The 14,751-nt window shown below is 37.5% G+C and overlaps 1 protein-coding gene across 8 annotated transcripts in view; it reads left to right on the forward strand.

Moving 5' to 3' along the window:
- Nucleotides 1-14,751, forward strand: part of magi1b (membrane associated guanylate kinase, WW and PDZ domain containing 1b) — a 444,703-nt gene that overhangs the window by 406,453 nt on the left and 23,499 nt on the right. For 7 of the 8 annotated variants that reach the window (XR_011357460.1, XM_069937122.1, XM_069937124.1 and 4 more), the window contains 2 exons: nt 4,417-4,560; nt 11,234-11,372. Coding sequence is in view for 7 of the 8 variants with exons in the window: in XM_069937122.1 (XP_069793223.1) it covers nt 4,417-4,560; nt 11,234-11,372 (283 nt within the window). In the remaining variant the exon portion in view is untranslated. Of the gene's footprint in view, nt 1-4,416; nt 4,561-11,233; nt 11,373-13,108; nt 13,161-14,751 lie in introns of all 8 variants that reach the window. The other variant, XM_069937129.1, reaches the window with a different exon arrangement.

The raw sequence follows: 14,751 nt of genomic DNA on the forward strand, positions 1-14,751 counted from the left end.
AACATAAAATACTCCAACAACTCCCACATCCATTATTCCCTTAACCCCAAATATCCCCCCCTCTCTGAGTTGCCCCTTATCCCTTTCCAAGCGTCAACTGATTTTGCAGTGACGGTTATTCTCTCCCCCCCACCAACATCCCCGAAAACAATTTTTTACACATATAACAAAGTTCTCCCATTTTTTCCCCTACTTCATTCCTTCCCTTCTTTAGTTCTTTACATATACATTGTTTTTACATCTTTATATATATTTTATTGCCTTTATTGTCTTTTAAGTAGCATGGAGTTTAACCTCCATCTATATGTTCTTGGTGGGATGTCCTCCAGTTCTATTGCTAATAACAGGGGTGAATGATCAGATAACAATCTAGCTTTATATTCAGTTTTCTTAACTCTCCCTTGAATATGGGCCGACAACAAAAACATATCAATCCTTGAGTATGTTTTATGCCTACTTGAATAATATGAGTATTCCTTCTCTCTTGGGTGCTGCCTCCTCCATATATCCATAAGTTTAATTCCCTGCATTGATTTAACCATAAATTTGGCCACTTTATTCTTTTTCTAGTCTTTTGTCCAGTTTTATCCAACATTGGACCCAAATTAAGGTTAAAATCCCCTCCTATCAATATATTTCCTTGTGTATCTACAATCTTCAAAAACATACCTTGCATAAACTTTTGGTCCTCCTCAATAGGTGCATATATATTGAGCAAATTCCAAAATTCTGAATATATCTGACACTTTATCATTACATACCTCCCTGCTGGATCTATTATTTCCTCCTCTATTTTGATTGGTACATTTTTATTAATTAATATAGCAGCTACACCTCTAGCTTTTGAATTATATGATACTGCCATTATGTGTTCTACCCAGCCTCTCTTTAATTTGTTATGTTCCACATGAGTTAGATGCGTTTCCTGCACAAACTTTTCAGTAAATTTAATAGCCTCTTCCTTTTAATTTGGTTATGTATTCCATTAATGTTTATAGTCATATAGTTCAACGTGGCCATCTCATATTCTGTTTACACCTCATTTCCACTTCCTCACCACCACCATCCCCCTTTCCCCCATTTTCATCTCTCAGTTTTCCCTTTTTAAACTTAATGTATGACAACACATTTAAAACATAAAATACTCCAACAACTCCCACATCCATTATTCTCTTAACCCCAAATATTCCCCCCCCCTCTCTGAGTTGCCCCTTATCCCTTTCCATTTGGATTGCGAACCTGCTCGCAAATGTCAACTGATTTTGCAGGGACGGTTATTCTCTCCCCCCCCCCAACACCCCCGAAAACAATTTTTTTACACATATAACAGTTCTCCCATTTTTTTCCCCTTACTTCCTTCCTTCCCTTCTTTAGTTCTTTACATATACATTGTTTTTACATCTTTATATATATTTTATTGCCTTTCTTCATTCTTATTACATCTCTTCATCTCTCTTTCTGCTCTGCAAGCATTCTGCAAATTCTTGTGCTTCCTCCGGATCCAAGAACAGTCTGTTTTGCTCCCTGGGGATAAATATTTTAAGCACAGCTGGATGTCTTAACATGAATTTATAACCTTTTTTCCATAGGATCGATTTTGCTGTATTAAACTCCTTCCTCTTCTTTAAGAGTTCAAAATTTAAGTCTGGGTAAAAAAAATATATTTTTTGACCCTTGTATGCCAATGGTTTATAGAATTCTCTAATTTTATTCCTTGCCCGCTCCAGTATATTTTCTCTTGTCGTATATCTCAAAAATTTTACTAAAATGCATCTTAGTTTTTGATGTATCTGTAGTTTCGGAGCTAGTGTTCTGTGTGCCCTTTCTATTTCCATTCCTTCCTGCATTTCTGTCATTCCCAGGACCTTCGGTGCAAGATTCTTTTATAAATTCCTTCCATTTCTGTGCCGCCTTCATCTTCCTTTAGGCCCACTATTTTTATGTTGTTTTGCCTACTATAATTTTCCAACATATCAATTTTCTAAGCTAACAACACTTGTGTCTCTTTAATTTTTTTATCACTTTCTTCCAATTTTCCTCTTAAGTCATTTACTTCCATTTCTGCAGTTGTTTCTCGTTCTTCCACATTTTCTACTCTTTTCCCTATTTCTGTCATGACTAGCTCTAATCTTTGCAATTTACCTTCTGTCAATACTTGATGGGCTAAAGAGCCTGTTTCTTTGATGCATCTCTCTGTGACTCTGAAGCATTTTGCAGATTATGATGCAATTACAATTACAGTTTAAAAAAAACCCTGGTATCCGGCACCTATGGGGGTTGGGAGATGCTGGATTGATGAATTTTCCTGTTGTTTGAGATTGCATGATGATTGGATGACAAAATAAAAGGAAAGGACGTCAATTTTAAATGTTCGTATTTTTTACCTATTTATTTTCCACGATTGTTTTGCCAGTTGCTTGAGGCTGCCACTTGCTTGAATTCTGGATAACAGGGGTTTTACTGTACTCTATATTTAGATGTGATTTTATTGTTCAATTTTCAATGGCTTTAATCCTATTTATGTTTTTTATAATAATTTGTTAATAGTTTGTGAAAGTTTCTGGTTGTCCGGGCCATTCAGAGACCTTAAATGACAATTGGGTAAGTTAGAGGTGTGGCTTCACTGTCGACCTATTTCAGTTAACCTGTGGGTCAAGTTTACTGAGGATATTCACAGGATGGAATTACATTGCACAAGGTAATCTTCTCCATTGACAATCATGGCAGAACTTCCCAGGAAACCAATACCAACAGATTCCTGTATGTTAAGTAGGTCCTAATGAGAAGATGAACAATGAGTGAGATGGTGTGCTGCAGGAAGCAGGCTCTGGTGTATTTTTAATTTTAGGATTAAGGTGTGAAGAATTGGACTAGGGTATGTTAATGTAATCAGGATTCCATTTTAAATTCAAACTTTTTTGTTTATTAAAAATACAGGTACACAATACCTTCTGTGAAATTGGGTGTTATGTGATGTGGACATTGTGCGAACACTATATTACTGTATATACTTAGCAAAACTATATAGGATACTGAAATTATGATCATTTAAACTGTTTAATTGTTATCACTTTTTAAGCTTTTATGTTAACACTTTATTAGCCTATATCACACACCATTTAACAGAGGGTCAGGATCATCCACATCTCTGTTCTCAATTTCCTCAGTGTTCCACTGGAAGAGTTTCATGTCAAATAACCTCCATTGATGAATGGTCTCTCTGTAAGACCCGAAGGGCCTGTCTGAGGCTCGTCTTGGGGAGGTGTTGTTTGCCTTGTTTGCTTTTTCTTCATACATTTCTTGATATGCAGCAAACTCTGCATGAACTTTCCTCTCGATCAGTGAAAAGCGTTCAGTGTTTGGGTCCATCTCTTCAGCAAGCTGTTAAGGTCTGCAAAGAATTTGGCTAACCCCTCAAATGTGAACCTCTTCTGCACTTGTTCTTCTCCTTCTGCAGTTTGCTTTTCCCTTGTCTCCTCTTCAGTTCCAGTTACATCTGCTATGCCCTGTTTTCGCATTCTCTGAATGGGATTTCTGACTGAAGTCCATTATATCCCTATCGGACCATGGACGTATATGCGGTCATACATTGCCTGATCGGATGTTAAGCGGCGCACACCTGTACTTTAGTAACACAAATTTGGGAAGTTGAGTTGATTGGAATATTCTAGTTTTTGCCATGTACATTGAGGTGTTTAAAATTATAAAACCACAAGTCCAATCTCTCTGTGAATGTACAGTGTGACATGTTTATCTAGGCATTTTTTGCTTCAAATATGAACATATTTATGATAATAAAACTGGTTTAAGAACAGCATTGAATAAAGTTTTTTAATACATTATGTATTATGTGAAGCAAGGGTTTGGGAATTGTGTATAAATGGACAAACTTGCTTCTGAGTAACTAATTCCTGGCAGATTTTCTAGATATCAATTAGGTTCATATCTGTCGATGTAAACAGTGTTTAAAATTTGCCTTCTGCTACCAGGATCTCTGCTGTCAGTTTCAATAGATGTTTGGGGTAAGAAGTAAGATGGGCTGAAAAGCCATTGGAGAACTGAGGCAAGGGCTGAATTAATTGCTAGCTATAAAATTCCATGGAGATTATGCAAATTTAAAAAAAAAGGGAAATACCCAAGCAAACTAAGGTGGCTGGGATATGTTGTCTTTTCTGTCTCCAGAAATTCTGATTGCAATGGAAAGGAAGGTTTGCAAGAGAGCGGAATTCCAACATGTCAAAGATTAATTTTCAAAATTCTGCTTGGGTAGATTTGTCTTAAAGCCATCAATTGGCTTTGTGTCTGTGGTACTCATTTTCTCTTGATTTTTATGGAAGCTTTCATTACATCAAAATTTAAGAGTAAATCTCTCTTTAATTTGCTACAATTGTTTATGAAATGACTTGTGTCTTAAAGGAGCCCGAATTATACACTGTGGAGCTGGATAAGGGGCCAAAGGGTTTTGGGTTCAGTCTTCGTGGTGGTCGTGAATACAACATGGATCTGTATGTTCTCCGATTGGCTGAGGATGGTGCAGCCATAAGAAATGGTAAAATGAAAGTAAGTGCATATATTTATTTCTTATTAGCTATCAGGAAAGAGGATTGTACTCTTGAGCTTTAAAATGTTTGACCTATCTGATACAAAAAACTGTAACTACAACTGTAAGTGAGGAACAAAAGAATGAAACATTATGTCAGTTGATTAATATCCAAACCAAAGGACTGACTTTAACTGAATCCTGAAAATTGCAATTTGATGGAAGAGATATCTGATGTTTTAGAAAGATGAAATTATAACTTGGCAATGAGTTTACAAATTTAAATATTGGAGAAATTCAATGACTGGGATGACTCAAAATCATGATTATTGCTTTATTACTTTGAACAAAACCTCGATATTTGTTTTAAGGAGAAAACATTGATGCTTTAGTCACGTAAGGTGAATAGTCTTCAGTGACTGTTAGTGGAGTCTGGTTGGCTGTGTAATTATCTACCCCATTAAAATGGTGATGCACAAGTTTTCAGGACAAAATATTTTGGAATAACATCTACTTTTCCCCACATTGATACTATAGCTGATCTTGACTAGAAGTTGTCTCTCACTTGATAATTTACTGTACATCTTGTGAAGATTATTAGTGCATGCATAATACACTAATGGTTGACAGAAAGACATACCAAGCTTTTTAAAAAATCTTTTCTTTGCCTTATATTGATATAAATTTACAATAGTCGCAATTTGAACATCAAATATCCTTTATTTTCAGTTAATAATGTAATTTCAAAAAATTAATAGATAGTAAGATGGTTTCTTACTACTTTCCCTCAATTAAAAAGGCCATTCATAAATATTAATAAAAATGTTAGTAGTTTAAATTTTAGCAATAAAGATCAGTGCAGAAATAAACCATCCATGATTATATTGTAATCTCCTGAAATGATTGCATCAGTAGATTGGCAACTGTTTCAGTAAAATACTGTTGAGATCCATAACCCTGTTTTAGCATCTGTTCTGTTTTGCTTTTTTTTAAACACGGGCCTTTTTGTGTTAGGAGTGTAGAAAGCCCACTGATTATTTTGAAACAATACTGTTTATGCACTCAGTGTTTATTTCTAATTTGAAAATATTTGTGCATTACTTCAATAAATCCTTTCAAAAATCTTAATGGGGCAATTTTTTAATTTAATTTAGCGATACAGCATGATAACTGACTCTTCCAGCCCTCAATTCTGAACCTCCCAATTACACCTATGGAACCAATTAATTTGAAAACACTCTACGCCTTTGGAATGTGAGAGGAAAGTCGCGTAGTCATGGGAAGAATGTATTTACTCCTTATTGACAATAGCAGATTCAACCCCAGGTCACTGGTGCTGTCAGAACACTGTGCCACCCATATAACCTTACAGCACAGAACAGGCCAGTACGGCCCTACTAGTCCATGCCGTAACAAATCCCCACCCTCCTAGTCCCACTGACCAGCACCCGGTCCATACCCCTCCAGTCCTCTCTTATCCATGTAACTATCCAGTCTTTCCTTAAATGTAACCAATGATCCCGCCTTAACCTCGTCTGCCGGAAGCTCATTCCACATCCCTACCACCCTTTGCATAAAGAAATTTCCCTTCATGTTCCCCTTATAATTTTCCCCCTTCAATCTTAAACCATGCCATCTAGTTTGAATCTCCCCCACTCTTAATTGAAAAAGCCTATCCACATTTACTCTGTCTGTCCCTTTTAAAATCTTAAACTCCTCTATCAAGTCCCCCCTCAATCTTCTACGCTCCAGAGAAAAGAGCCCTAGTCTGCACAACCTTTCCCTGTAACTCAAACCTTGAAATCCTGTCAACATTCTTGTGAACCTTCTCTGTACTCTCTCTATTTTGTTTATATCTTTCCTATAATTTGGTGACCAAAACTGTACACAGTACTCCAAATTTGGCCTCACCAATGCCTTGTACAATTTCATCATAACCTCCCTACTCTTGAATTCAATACTCCGATTTATGAAGGCCAACATTCCAAATGCCTTCGTCACCACACCATCTACCTGAGTATCAACTTTCAGGGTACTATTTACCATCACTCCTAAATCCCTTTGTTGCTCTGTACATCTCAATAGCCTACCATTTAATGCATATGACCTATTTAAATTTGCCTTTCCAAAATGTAACACCTCATACTTATCTGTATTAAATTCCATCAGCTATTTCTCAGCCCACACCTCCAGCCTTCCTAAATCACCTTTTAATCTACGGTAATCTTCCTCACTGTCCACAACACCACCAATCTTTGTATCATCCGCAAACTTGCTTATCCAATTCTCCACCCCTACTTCCAGATCGTTAATATATATAACAAACAATAGTGGACCCAGGACCGATCCCTGAGGAACTCCACTAGTCACCGGCCTCCAATTGGACAAACAATTTTCTACCACTACTCTCTGACACCTCCCATCCAACCATTGCTGAATCCATTTCACTACCTCCTTATTTATACCTAATGCCTCCACCTTTTTTCCTAACCTCCTGTGGGGAACTTTGTCAAAAGCTTTACTAAAGTCTAAATCGACAACATCCACAGCTTTCCCTTCATCAGCCTTTTTTGTAACCCCCTCAAACAACTCAATCAGGTTTGTCAAGCATGATCTACCCCTGACAAAACCACGCTGATCATTCCCTATCAATCCCTGTACCTCCAAATATTTGTAAATACCATCCCTCAGAACACTTTCCATCAACTTGCCCACCACAGAAGTCAGACTCACGGGCCTATAATTCCCAGGTTTACATTTGGACCCTTTCTTAAACAGCGGAACCACATGCGCAATCCTTCAATCCTTTGGCACTACCCCCGTGGCCAGTGACATCCTAAATATCTCTGTTAATGGCCCCACTATCTGTCCACAAGCCTCCCTGAGTGTCCTTGGGAATATTTTATCCGGTCCCGGAGATTTATCCACCTTTATCTTTTTCAACACAGCCACCACTACCTCCTCGGTTATCCTTATATGCTTCATGAACTCCCCATTATTTTTCTTTACTTCAACTGGTTCAATTTTTTTTTTTCCTAGTGAATACCGAGGCAAAGAAATCATTCAAAATTTCCCCCATTTCTCTGACTTCTCACTCAGCCTACCCTCGTTATCTACAAGGGGTCCAATTTTATCCCTCACTAATCTTTTACTTTTAATGTACCTATAGAAACCCTTTGGATTTATTTTTACTCTGTCTGCCAAAGCCTCTTCGTGCCTTTTTTGGCCTTTCTAATTTCTTTCTTAAGATTCCTTCTAAACTCCTTGTAGTCCTCCTTCAAATTCTCAGCTCCTTGCTCTTTATACCTCTTGTGCACCTCCCTTTTTCTTCTAACCAAATTTCCAATATTCCTCGAAAACCAAGCCTCCCTATGACTTCCAGCCTTTCCTTTGATCCTCACTGGGACATATTTACTCTGTACCCTCAAAATTTCTTTTGTGAGAAAATGATGGGTTTGCACAAGCTGCCTGTTTTACACACCATTTTACTTTCCATTGAAGTTGGGTTGACGGATTGCTCCCCTTCCCGCAACTCCCATGCAATATTTTTGCAATTATTTTATTGACATATTAATTGAGAAAATGTCACCTTGAACTAATTGAGAATCTAATAACATCTCAAAAGTGGTGTTCCAACCTATCAGATCTTTTTCATGTATGTTCCATATCTCTGCACTTGAGTGCCCTCATTGTGGATGAGACAAAATTATTTTTTTATACATATTAGCAGCATATAAGTGATTTGGGGGATGTTTTGAAAAGTTTTCATCCATTTCAAGCCTTATGTTTTGGGAAATTACTCAGCAGTTTATCCAATTGCTGAAGTTGTAAAATGCCAAAGTACAATGGGCAAATTATGTCATTAGTATAATGATGTTTGCTTCTGCAAAATATCAACAGCTCAAAGGTCTTCCATAGCGTCTGCAATGCTTATGGAATCTCAAGTCCAAATCTACAACTTTGAAAGGCGAGAGGTCAATGTTCACATCACTCAATAATTGCTTGCCAACAGAAAATAGATCGCAACTTAGACTTTATTCAAGAAAGTTCAACCAAGTATAAAAGATGCGTAAAGTCATCAATCCTGCAATTAAAGGGACAACCAGTTGGCCAGACATAATGGGACAAAGAACCTGTACTGCTCTGTTCCATATTCAATAACTTGGACATTGCATATTTTATAAATCACCTCAATTCTCTCTGTAAATCTTATTGTACTATAAATGCTGGCCACCCATCGCATCAGGTGCAGTTGTACCCCCTGCACATTCCTGTCTGATTACAGCAAAAATGGCCATATTCAATGTGTCTCACTTTGAATCTGTCCATTTTAGTATCACCTTAAAATTGTTCTCATTTCTGCTAATGCTACATTTATAAGATGACACAGATCCTTGTACTCCTGATATTCCTCTCCAATAATCTCAATAGAAAAAAAAATTCCACCAATTTTCACCATATATATTCATTACAGATTTATTTTTGGTGGGTATAAATTTGAATTCGAAATGAATAGGTTCTTCACAGACAAGAATCTGACTTAATCCAATTTTGTACTATTTAACTCATGGTATCTTGAAATGATGAACTGTGTTTCAATGGATGTAATTTTTGGCATCTGATAAAATAATAAGCTTTATCAAGTTGTGATTGTATTTTCCATGTGACAGTCAAGCAGATAGATGTAAATTATTTCAATTATGCCCCTGTCACTTTTTCATCTGGTGATGTGGCTTAATAATTGCTTGCACATTTTCACATATTTCCATGTTGCTGCATTTCAGCTAAACACATTATTTTTCAAGAATACTTAAAAGCACAATGTCACTCCCAAATCTTAATGCACAGTATTGCTTTTGTTGACACTATTTGTACATTTGTTTTGTGTTTAAAAAAAAAATTCTCACTTTAAATTTAAAGGAATTTGTGCTGCAAGAGCTACGAAGCCCCACGTTGAAAGGTTCCTTTAATTGTCATTAAAAAATGTAATATACTTCAATGTTAGTCTGCTGTCAGACAAACAGAGTCGCCATGAGCATTGGCCAGTCCTCCTAACAATAGAAAAAGAGAAGCACAGAGAGTTCCTTCAGAGCCACTGAGTGTCTGTAGATTTGCCTCCAGCACCTCTGCAGACTCTTAAGCAGCACAGACTCCAGTTTAACCCATCAGCAACCAGAGCTCCATATCCAAACCTCGGATTCATTCAGGAAGCCTTCAGCGCACAAGACCCTTCTTGCCATCAGAACCTTCCTAATCCTGTTCTTGAGCCTGCTTCTCATGAGCCGCTCTCCAACAGCCTGAAGACTGGTATGAGTCCTTCTTTCTCAAGTAGACAGCAGCCCACATCCTGCATTGGTCCTTGGGCTGCTGATCCCCTTTGCTGGTTCGCCACAGTGGTCACTTCCTGTTGGGTCATCTCCTATGCTTCTTTTCAACGGGTGGATGTTCTCCCTGTTTCTGGTGCCTTGTACCAGTCTGCTGCTCCTGCGGAGTCTGCAACCCCTCATAGTACGCTACCCAGCTCAGGCACCACTATCTTTTTTTATAATTTTTTATTTTTCACACTGTGAACCATATGAACCAAAATACACACAAACATTTCCCTCTTGAATATTAACAGCGTCGTTTTCTCCCCTTTTTCCCCCCTCCCTTCTCTCCCTCCTTCCCACCCCACTCCCAATCCATTAAACGTTCAACATATACAATACAAAAAACCCATTAAAAAATGTCATCACACAATGAAAATAAACAAGAAAATTGTGTCATCTACTTTTACACACTGGGTCAGTTCATTTCGTCGTCTTCTCATTCTATCATTTTAGGGGGTGGAGGTCCGAGGCAAGCCCTCTCTGTTGTGTTCCATGTACGGTTCCCAAATTTGTTCGAATAATGTGACTTTATTTTTTAAATTATGTTATTTTTTTCCAATGGAATACATTTATTCATTTCTATGTACCATTGCTGTACTCTCAGGCTCTCTTCTGATTTCCAGTTTAACATTATACATGCACAAAAAAGATTTATTATGATAGCCTTAGCTGTAGCAAACAAGGCACCACTATCTTGAGTTCATCCATGGTTGCAGGTTTTCAAAAAAAGACCCACCATTGGCTCCTTTAACAGGTTATTTAAAGCCTGTATGGAGCTGTCAGTATCGGGCAGTAGAACCCTGCGGAGCAGTCTGTGTTGCCATTCCTTGTTCTCCCAGGTCCACACTAGTGCGGACCAGGGAGAGTGAGGAGCAGAGGTCCAGGGCTGCTCGATTGTTGCTCTGTGAGGAATGATCTTAACCTTCACAATTCATAGACTAATTCACTATAACCACAATACCTCTGAACTTTGGAAATGGGAACAAAAAGAATCTGCCAGGTTCGCTCTCTCTCAATTATGATCCAGAGGTCCATGCTGGAAAATATGAGTCAAAGCCCTAAGATTTAAGTAGTAATAGGTAGACCTCTGATCTTTACCCTTCGTCTGAAGATAGATGATACATGCTACTGGAATAAATTGCCAAGCAAGAATGCTCCCATGGGCACATGATGCCTGAGAAATCTCAATCCAGTCCAAATCATCGGCTTCATCATAAAAGGGAGAAAATTGAATCAAAAAGTCTTTGGCCGACATGGTAACATATTCTCAGAAGACTTCCTATGCCCCTCTCCTGAAATCATATTTTGATTATCTTACTTCTAGGTTGGAGATGAAATTCTGGAGATCAATGGAGAAACAACCAAGAATATGAAGCATTCTCGTGCTATAGAGCTGATTAAAAATGGTGGTCGAAGAGTCTCCCTATTTCTCAAACGTGGAAATGGTTATGTGCCAGAATATGGTGGGTTGCCCTATGAAAATGTTACTTTCTTCACACCATGAGTGTTTTGTTTCCTTCTCTCTCTTTTCTGTTAAAATTTTGATTTTTTTTTCTTCTTTCACAAATGTACAGATTTTTGTTTGAAACTGCAGGTACTAATTTTGTGCATTCACCATTTTGATATGGAATGGGCTGGAGTATATCATTTATTAGTCAGGATAACATAGTTTGCCATAGCATTTACCTGTATTAAATTATCTGCAGTTCAACTGCCTACTGCGCATACAACTATAAAACTTAAACAGGATTGAAACTGCAATTTAAGTTTACATCCTGTGGCCAAATCTTGAATAGAAGTGTTCTAATATTTATTAATTTAAATTATCATGCTTATTTAAAACATTTCAAATTTTGTATCTCTTTAGTTGTGAGCTAACAGCACGGAGCTTTCCTAGTTACCTGTGGAAAATTTGGAAAATTAAACACTAGTTTTGCACTGTCATTCAACAGTACTCATACTCCAGACCTTTTCAACAGGAAGTTATCTCTTTAACAAGATGACTATCTAAAAGAAATAACTTCATGCCCCTTTAATAATTTGTATAATAATTTGTGATTTCCTTGAAAGGCACATAAAGTTTTGCCAAAAAACATGGTAACTGCTACATTCCTCTTGAAACCAAATTAAGGGGATTATTATTATTTTTAAATAATGCCTAATTACCAAAAATAGAAATCTGAACTTCTGATTTTTTTAAAAAATCTCCATTGAAATTATCTCTCTGTAAGGGTATATATTTTTGTAACAAGTTCTGTAATTACTTTTAATACAATTCATAACTTCCATGGTTTTAAATGTAGAGTTTGTAAATATTTCAATGGATCATTGTTTAAATACTATTTTGACTGATTGTACTGTGATAAAAATGGAATTAATTTCCCATTAGTGCTTTCTGATGCTCAATTTGCTGTATCTTTTAGTCTTGCCGCTGCTATCTTTGCAGTCTATTTGTTTTTTTTTGCCTGGACAATCTGACTGGAACAATAATAAACATCTTTCCATGATCAACAGAGTGATCAATCCTGTTGCTCCTTACTAATAGGGAATCTAAATCTATCTTCTGCTCTTTTTCTTTCTCGTCTTTCATGGGTGCTGGGCTCTTCGTTCTGCCCTCAGCGATGATACCTCCTAATCTCTCCTCATGCATGAGAAGCGACAAGCACGGGGAGTCTTGCTTCTACTTAATGGGCCCTAATCAAAGCACGGTTGGTAGATTAATCAATATTTGCTGCTTCCATCTTGCTGCCTTATTTATAAAGGCTCATACTATGTTCCATTTATATCCATTCAACCATATATCCATGAGTATGCTTGCGTCCATCAGTGCAGATTTTCAACTGATCATGCTGGCAGGACTCATTTGCCTACATTTGTGGGACACAAGCTCTGACAGGGATCACCCTGATGTTTCCATAGTGTTGATGTTTTTTTTTTTGCTGAGATGCAACATTCCATTAGAAATGGATATGTCCACCTTATCCATCAAAATCATTGGTTCCACAAGCTTAAATTAATGCTGTTTATTTTTTATTGACATCAGAAACATTTGCCCCAGAGACTATATTTTAAAATGCAAATATCTGAAGTAAAATAATGAAGGACAAGGAGACATGACATTGACAATGTCTTTAAAGTTTCAAACTTTGCTTGCTTGTGAAAGCATATCCCTAATACACATAGCTTGATGATGTTTTAGAGCATCACTGGAATTTTCAATCACAGTGAGGGTGTACAGCAGGCAATATCAGGTGAGTCAGCTGATGTGTGTCTTTTCTATTTGAAGTCAATGGATAGGAAATTGACTAGATTGAGTCGTCAGTCTGGCTCATTGTACTCTTTGTCAAAATGGAATGTTTCACCAAATGATTATTAATCTAAAATAGTCGTAGTGTCACGTTTGTACATCGTGCCTTTCATTCCCACAATTTGGAAAGCATAGCAAGAAACTTGTCAAAAATTCTTGTGAAATTTGTTTTTTATCACCTGTCCAATGATATAAGATTTGCAGAATTATACAAAATATGAATTTCAATTTGTTGCTATACAGCACAGAAGGATTTAATTTGTAATTGCATTGTGTTCTTCTTTTGATGTGTTGCATTGCAAGTCGCTTGACAAAAATCTCATTGTTACGTTGATTTTTGATGCAGTTCATCTGATTTAGTTCCTGAAGCCCTTGCTGGACCTTGTGTTGCTAAATACCATTTTTTGGCATTTATCGCAACACATCATAACTGCTGCTGAACAAGTCGCCATGCTAATAATTTTGAATGTTTGAAACATTTGAAATTTCTATATTATGCTCTTTATTTCTCATAATTAGAGCTCAGCTAAACCAATCATGATAAAAATATTTTGCCCTTCACTGAGAGGGAGTCATTAAAAGTATATCTCAACCTCCAACTTGATATCTTTGGAAATGGGATGGGTGAAAAGATATCTGCCATGAATCATGAAAAACGAGATTGGATTCTACACGCACGGAAAGAAGAGACTGGATCGTGGAAATGTTATCACATTGGTGACTGGCATTGACTGAAATATGGAAAAGTATGGTCTTTGAGCTGTGCATTTGAGTTATTAAAGTCTTGTTAATGAGGAAGAGTGCACTATTTGGTCAATCAGAATTTATTGTCGTAAACAAGTCATGGAATTCAGTGTGTTGCGGCAGCATGCTAGAGCGAATATTCATATTATAAACCATCTTGCAACAATAATATAAAGTTTAAAAAAAATAGTGCACAAAAAGAAAGGCAGTGTCTTTGGTTCATTGATCTGATGGCTGCAGGGAAGAAGCTGTCCTTTTGCCGCTGAGTGTTCATCTTTAGGCTCCTGTACCTTTTCGCCAATGATAGTAAAGTGAAGACGGCATGGCCTGGGTGGTGGGGATATTTGAAGATAGAGGCTGCTTTTTAAAGACACTGCCTCATGTTGATGTCCTTGATGGAGTGAGGTTGGTTGCAGGCTGAGTTAACAACCCTCTGAAGTTTTTTCTTGTCCTGAAAGTTGGCACCTCCAATACCAGAGAATGGTGCAACCAGCCAGAATGCTCTTCACAGTACACCAGTAGAAGTTTAACAGTCTTCAGTGACGTACCGAATCTCCTCAAATGCCTCACAAAGTATAGCTGCTGTCGAGCCTTCTTCGTGATTGCATCAACATGGAGGCTCCAGGACAGATCCTCGGAGATGTTGACACCCAGGAATTTGAAGTTCTTGACCCTCACCACTCCTGAGTCCTCGATGCGGACTGAGTTGTGTTCCCCTGACTTCCTCCTGAAGTCCACCATCATCTCCTTGGTTTGCTAACATTGAGCATAAGGCTGTTGGTGTGACACCA

Source organism: Narcine bancroftii, chromosome 5 (genome assembly GCF_036971445.1).
Source record: "Narcine bancroftii isolate sNarBan1 chromosome 5, sNarBan1.hap1, whole genome shotgun sequence".
In the NCBI taxonomy this organism is placed as follows: domain Eukaryota; kingdom Metazoa; phylum Chordata; class Chondrichthyes; order Torpediniformes; family Narcinidae; genus Narcine; species Narcine bancroftii.